Source organism: Geospiza fortis, unplaced genomic scaffold (assembly GCF_000277835.1).
Source record: "Geospiza fortis unplaced genomic scaffold, GeoFor_1.0 scaffold145, whole genome shotgun sequence".
NCBI classification, from domain to species: Eukaryota; Metazoa; Chordata; class Aves; order Passeriformes; family Thraupidae; genus Geospiza; species Geospiza fortis.
Genome location: NW_005054362.1, coordinates 902561 through 909867, shown reverse-complemented (window position 1 = coordinate 909867; position 7307 = coordinate 902561). Strand labels below are relative to the sequence as shown.

At 41.1% G+C, this 7307-nt stretch overlaps 1 protein-coding gene across 1 annotated transcript in view; it reads right to left on the bottom strand.

Moving 5' to 3' along the window:
- Positions 1–7307, bottom strand: part of SLC15A4 (solute carrier family 15 member 4) — a gene marked incomplete at its 5' end in the record, with an annotated part of 19992 nt that overhangs the window by 8699 nt on the left and 3986 nt on the right. The window contains 4 exons of the mRNA XM_005423994.3: positions 2376–2544; positions 3509–3586; positions 4159–4327; positions 5107–5402. Of these exons, the coding sequence (XP_005424051.3) occupies positions 2376–2544; positions 3509–3586; positions 4159–4327; positions 5107–5402 (712 nt within the window). The remainder of the gene's footprint in view (positions 1–2375; positions 2545–3508; positions 3587–4158; positions 4328–5106; positions 5403–7307) is intronic.

The window sequence follows — 7307 nt, the reverse complement described above, 5'->3', positions numbered from 1 at the left end:
CACTGGCAGCACTTCCCAGAAACAAACACAATTCCTGATGTACAACACAATTCCTGTTCTCCCAGGTCTTCCCAAGTCTGTGACATAAAACATTTTTTAGAAATTTAAAACATTTTTTAAAAATAAAAGGGGAGCAGCCAGACCAGCCCCTCTGTGCTAAGTGACAGTGCCAAATTTCTCACTCACATCTGGGTTTAGGTACTGCTCTGAATTTATTACTTCTTCATGTCAGGCCAGTCACCACATTGTCTCTATATTCCTCACTTCTTTTTAGGTGACCCATCTTATCTTTCTTTAGCTCTTCACCTACCTCAGTGCCCTCTGAAGGATGAAGAGCTGCTGTAATTAAAATAAAATTGGGCTTCTTGATGTTTTAATTTTAATAGAGCTGCCCAACACTTTAGAGTGGAACTTAATTAAAGTGTAAACAAAGCAGTAGAGTCATCTAAGAGCTCAGACATAATTTCATTTATTTACACTCAACACAGAATTGTTGCACCTCAAAACATCAAGTGATTTTAATGTGTTTATACTCTTACAAAATAACCATTGAGCCACCTAGAGCACAACTGCAATATACCAAACTTTGCCATAAATTCATCCTCAAAGTCCTTCAGTATCTGGAATCTATTGATTCCTCCCTTAAGAATTTGATAGACAAGTTTCATATTTAATTTTACACTTAGTAGTTACAATAACCTGAACTTCTTGCTATAATGGTTTAAACTCTATAAACGAAGTAGATTTTCCAGCTGAATAACCCTGAACATTGCTGCTCAGAATTCACCATGAGATGCATGAAGCACAGCAGATGTTCATTAAATCTAATCAGCTGTATTTTAACACAGTCTCTAAAATATTTTAAATAATCTAACCAATCTAATAGGCAGCCTGAGTAGTGTCCACAACTAATGGCTGTTAGATAAGAAAGTTAAAATGGAAATATGGCACAAACAAATCATTAAGATATTGCCATGATTGCAAATTCTTGACATTTTCATATGTTTAAGATTTCATTCAGTGTCCCTCTCAAAGGCAGCAGTGCTTGGAAGTAATAGTGTGTTTTAAGAATGTTTAATATGGCAGCTATAAATATCACTTAATGAGAAAATAAAAATTGAATGGAACATAGAAACCAACACCTTGCTAGAAATAAACAGTTTCCTAAACCCCAAATTTCTCCCAACTGAAGCTCTGAAATTCCTGTTGCAATGAAGAGATGTCAAGTTACTCCAAAAGGTTAAACTTTCCAAAGAGATTGCAAATAATCACCCAAAGAATTCACATTTTCAGTTTCTACTGGGGCAGACTTGGGGAGGATCAAACCAACAAAACCATGTGTTGGTGAATTGGAAAAAGCATCAGAAACTTTAAGGAATTCTGCTGTATGAGCGCGTTCCCCAGCTCAGCTATCACAGCTTGATGTGCTCTTCCCCACTACGAATAAAGACAGATATTGCTGGTTTTGAATTCCCTCATATGTGAGCCCACAGGTTCTATTTAAAGAGCTGACATTTAAGTGTTTTACATCATCCTCTTCTGCAGCAGCAGTGTCCTAAGAAACATGGAATAAGAGAAACACTTCTGTTTTAACCTTAAATGACTTTGCTTGAAGAACTTTCCTTGCCCACAAAGTGACCTTGGCCTAATAATTACCTCTCTCATTGAAAGAAATCTTAATAACCATACAAAGTGTCCCTCTCCCTAAAATATAGGGGATCCCAAGTGCTGCAATGAATTTATTTAATGCTATAATGCTTTATCAGGATGTTCATTACAGAGATGCTGGTGAGGGCTATAGATTCTCTGAAGCATTGCTCAGAGATGTTCAGTTCCACATCAGCAGCACTTAACAACCTGAAATCATCTCAAAAGCAGCTGATTTATGGGGCCAGCAGAGTTGCCATCTTTTCCCTTTCATGCTACAGCTGAGCTATTTTACACTACACTAATTCCCAAACATTAGGGAACAGGAAGATAGGGGGGAGAAAACTCAAAGTGGGAGGAAACTCTTGTTCAGCCATGACCTAACTTTATTATTGCAGAGCAGGGGAAAGGACTTTGGGTAAAATTTCAGCTTTTTTATACTTGTGAGTCAGAACGTATGAAGAAACATTTTTAAAGGTTATATGCAAGTCTACTTCAGGCAGGAAAAATGATCCAATTTTATTGCAAGTGTTCAAAACAGTTTAGTAAATTGTTGGATACAATCTCCTTTATTGAGCAAAATGCATCCATGAAGGCACATTCTAACTATCCCAGTAAAAAAGATCTGAATAATGCTGAATTAAATATTCACACATCTCTTTAAAAAATGCTGTAGCAGTGAGCTGGACAATTCACTATGTCAGGAGATGCCCAAGTCGCTTTCTTACCTGCAGCAAAGGCAGAGCACATCACAAAGAACATCCCAACTGCAATCCTCTTCAGGGAGGACGGCAGCAAGCCATGCCTCTTCAAAATGGGGTCCACCAGTTTGTCCTTTAGGGGGATCAGGATCAGGATAAGCACTGCATCAAACATGGTCAGCCAGGCTGCTGGGAACTGAAAGGGGAGATGACTCGAGTTGGCAATTTCATAGTGAAGAGGTAATTTTTACTATTATTTTACAAATAATGTTTTGATTGAACACTTTGATCCGAAATAAACAACAATGCACTGACAGACATTGTGAAAAGTCAAATAAGAGTGTTTAAAAGCTGAAGAAAATACTCAGCTATTCAGGTTTTCATTGAATCAGGCTGCTCATACAGCTGTAAGCTCAGTTTTTCCTCTGTCAGAATTGAACTTTTTACCTAATTCAGTCGTGAAAAGCATTTAATAGCCAAGCTCTATCTCCTATTAAGCTTAGAACTATCAGAAATATGCCACAGAAGAGCAGAAACAGAGTCTTACTAATGTAAATGCAAAGTTCAATTAAAATCAAGTTACACGTGTCAAATGACCAGAGAGGGTGGTGTAACACATGTAAACCCTGTAAATCCTGTGTTTTACTTCTCTGTACCATTTTTGCATTCACATGATGCCAGCCTTTCTTGAAAAGTATTGACTGAACAGCTTCTTTCAATATGCTGAAGGTAAAGTGATTATTGATTGGGCAGTCTAGAGTAACAAATGTGTCTCAACTTCCAAAAGCTAATGTATCACTTAAGGATGGGAATTTATTCCTACTGGGCTTGCAGAAATGTTTCTGTCCTGCTCTGGAAACTCAGGGCATGGAGATTGATCAGCTTTCTCCAAAGGTCACACTTTGGCCACTGAAGGATAAAGAAACTGTGTATGAAAGCAGTGAGAGTTACCTGAATGCACCCAGAGCAGGCTGGTGTGAACTCCAGGCACTTGTTGGAGTAACAAAATCTGGGATGTGCATTGTGCTCCTAAACCCCCAAAGGCTGAGGCCCCTGATCCCCAAAGGCACTGCCTGCACCTCCTGGAATTGTTGTACCATACTGACCTAATCTGCATTTCCACTAAAGAAAGCCCCTGGCACTTGTTTTGCTCTGCTCACCGTATGGATGGAGTTGGTGTCATTGGATATCTCGGGAATTTTCAGATGGAGGCTCTGCAACACATATGTTGTCTGCATCTAGCATTAGGAAAGAGGAGTTGAGATTACTTGGACAAGGAGTGCTGAGAGCAAGATATTTTTCATTTTGTAACCATTAACAAAGATTATACCAGAGGTGAAATACTAACACAGCAAACTGAAAACAATTACAGTCAGAACATTACAAGATTTTTAACCTTGTAGCTATTTTTACTAAAAACACAAAGAATCATTTCTGTGTCTTTGAAAACAATTTCTGCATTGTTTATTTTGCCCAAAATGTATCTGATATCCCGAATCATCTCCATAAGGCAAAACCTGAAAATTAAAATGAGGTCTAGACCACAAAGCCAGACCTATATGAAACAGCTGCAAGATAAAATAGAGCACAGTATTTAAGATACGTCAATTTGTACAACTGTGAGTCTTCACTACAATTGTAATGATTTTTTTTTCTGTTATTAGGTCAAGATATTATTTGAGAGCATTCCTTAGTAGTCATTTTTCATCTCTCAACTTCAAGGTAAGTTTCCTACTTATGAGAGAACACCCCAAAAATGTTAAATTAGAAATTATGTACAATATAACTGTAACCATTTGGAACTACTCACTTGAAAATACACTGTCCAGTAAGGTATTAAAGCCAGAAAGACAGGGATAATCTTGACAAGAGCTTTCACATCCTCTACCTTGTCTTCTCTGAAGGGGCCCCCCCGAGACAGCTTGGCCATCTCGAAGAGGCTCTGCCTGCGAGGCGGGTGCAGCACTCCCTGGCCTTCACTTTGGAAAAGGATTTGACATGTTTAGTTAAACACAACTGGCAGTCTTCTCTTCCTTATAAAAAGCTAATACATTTCCAAAATGAGTAATTCACGTGAGTTACAGCAACACAGCCAGGCCAGAATGGATCCCCAGCAGATGGAAACACGAGAGGAAACCTTCTGCCATGGAGTTTCCTTATTTCCCATCCTCCCCACACAGCCCAGCCCTAAATAACTGGCAGAACTTGGAGAAACCTGTATTTTGTGATATTGCTTGTTAAGTCACTGAACTGTTTGGCAATCAGAGCACATGAACCCCCACTGCAGAGCAGGCACCTGACATCTCTTTCCAGTGATTCAACTCAACCACCAGTATTCCATGGGCAGCTCTTAAGAATGGAAAAAATTTGGCTCCCACCAAGCTACTTAGAGCACTAAATGCAGATGACAGTGCTTATCAAACCAGAAGGCATCCACAAACACATGTGCCAGAGAAGAAAGCTAACGCTGAGAGCAGCACAGTCAGGGTACAGCACACCCCAGGAGCTCTGGGCTGGCAGGACACAGAGCTCAGCTGACACCATGGTCTGGCTGCAGGGACACCCAGCGATCTCGCTGTGCCTCCTCCATCCCTCAGCTCCCAGAAAGCAGCTCCAGGCCTCCAGCTCTGCAGCTCTCAGAGCAAAGCTGCTCACTGTCCTGCAGCCTGTGGTGGGAGTGACTAGCAGGCAGTGTGAGCCGAGGAGTTCAGTCCTAGGTGACTCTGAATGAGGCCACACAGGAGAGCTCATCACCAACCTGTTTGCTGAGTGCTCCCCGTGGCTCTTCTTGGAGCAGCAGGAGTACGTGAGGATTCTGAACATGTCTGTGAAGGCACTGCCGTCAGGAGGCTTGGTGATGAAGAAGCTCTGCCCACATAAGAAAACCATGAAGGAAATCCCGATGCAGACTGTGGGGATGCTGTAGCCGATCACAAAGCTCACGTTCTGCTGGATGTAGGCAATGCCTCCCAGAGACAGGATAGCTCCCAGATTAATGCTCCAATAAAACCAATTAAAAAACCTCCTTGTGGCTTCTGGACCCCGGTCTTTGACCTGGAGAAGATTAAAAGCAAGCCCTTCAGATTCTGAAGAAAATAAGGCTAAACAGAATTAGAATCTTTGAATTAGAATTCTAACAAGTTGAATACATTGAAGAGTTCAGGTTTCATTTAGAGTCACACTGGAATGATTTAAGTGTTTTGGCTTCACGTGGTATTTGATGAAATGCCACCTCAGTGAGAGCTGCACCTTCCAGAAGCTCAGCACAGGGATAAAGCCACACTACTGAGAGACACAGCTCCCCCAGAGAGGCCATTATTATTTCTGCTGCACTGACTCTCACTGGGTCATTGCTCTACAAAAAGCTCCCCCAGATTAATATCCCATAGTCCATAGGAGTTTAAGTAACTATTTTTTAGTAGCAAAAGGTTAAGTTACCTAAAAATTCACGTATTGCCACAATTGCTTCTTCTAACTGTATTTACATAACAGTTAACACTATTCCATTTTCTAAGCCTCAAATGAAAGCTTGGTAATTAAACAACAAATTTAATTTTTAACACAGTCTTAATGCCTCTCATCAGAACACAAATTGAGCACTTGTCCTTCTGACCTTTAAAAAAATTAATTAAATTTGGGCTGCCTGAGGATCACAAGGCTCCAGTAAATATTTATCCCTGTAAGTCAGTGTTGTTCATAGTGTTACTTTTTCTGCTTGAAGCTCTCAGTGTCTCTCCAGTGAAAGTAAAGACATCCCTGTTTATAGAACTATCTGTACAGTTTTACCATCCCTCTTTATTATTGCCTACTGTAAGTTACCCCACATTTTGTAATTCACTCCCAGGAATCCAGCATCACTCATAAGAGGTGATGTAAGAGAAATGATGCAAATCAAAATTTGAAACACATTAAAAAGATCAAGTAGTCTGCAGAAGAATCCATAATACTGTATTTGTCACTGGTTGATGACTGGAAGGCCATTAACAGTGACTAGCAAGTCAGTGCCACGCACCAGCCTGGCTGAGTCAGTTATTTTTCATTTGTAACTGCAAATTTCCCCTCCTCATTTGCCACATCTTCAACAGACCCATATTTAGTTTGCAGTACGAAAAGCAAGCTGTGTCTTAAATTGAGTTTTTAACACTGCCAGTTCTGATTAACAGCCTCAGGTTTCCCAGTGGTGCACAAACCCCTCTGTACCATTTAGCCAAGCCCCACAGAGGAAATATGAAAGAATCTATTCCTGTGCACAGTTAATAGCACTGCCAGGCATTCAGTGCATCTGTTAGAATGTCCAATGCAATCCTGGAGACTAAACCCAAGAAATTCTCCCTCTCCAGCTTCAACTTGGTACTCAATTCCTAACTTTCACCAACTGCAGCAGTGGCTCAATCCAGAATTCCTTCCAAAGCCCAATGAGCAGCAGGATATTAGCAAACAATTACATGGAACACAGTGCTCCAACTTGTGTAAGTGTTAGCAATCTGTTTGATGAAGTTTCCGTTTCTTCATCACAAAGTCTCAGTTCTCTTATTTCTGCAAGGCAGATGACTTCTCATCCTCCCTCTTGCACATGACCTGGCTGACATCTCTACAAAGGAAAGCTGGGAGAAGAAAGCCAACTTTGATGGAGGTAAGAACAGGGAAGCACACCATGAGCCTTCTGACAAGCATTATCCCAGCCTCCAACCATTAGCTCCTGAGAAACTTCCTGAGCCAAGGATGGCTTCTCTCTGCTTAATCAATGCAGCAGCTCTCCTCTCCACGAGCTTGTGTAACCTGCCTCTGAACCCAGGTCAGCTTTCAGAATGCACAGCATCCCGTGGCAAAGAGCTCCACAGGTAATGGCACAGTGGGAAGGACTGCCTCCACTGCCTGCTTTGAACCCAGCCTGTCTGAGCCTGCCTCCTTCCACCTTGTTCCAGGAAACAGCACAGACAGCCCAGCTCCATCCATTCT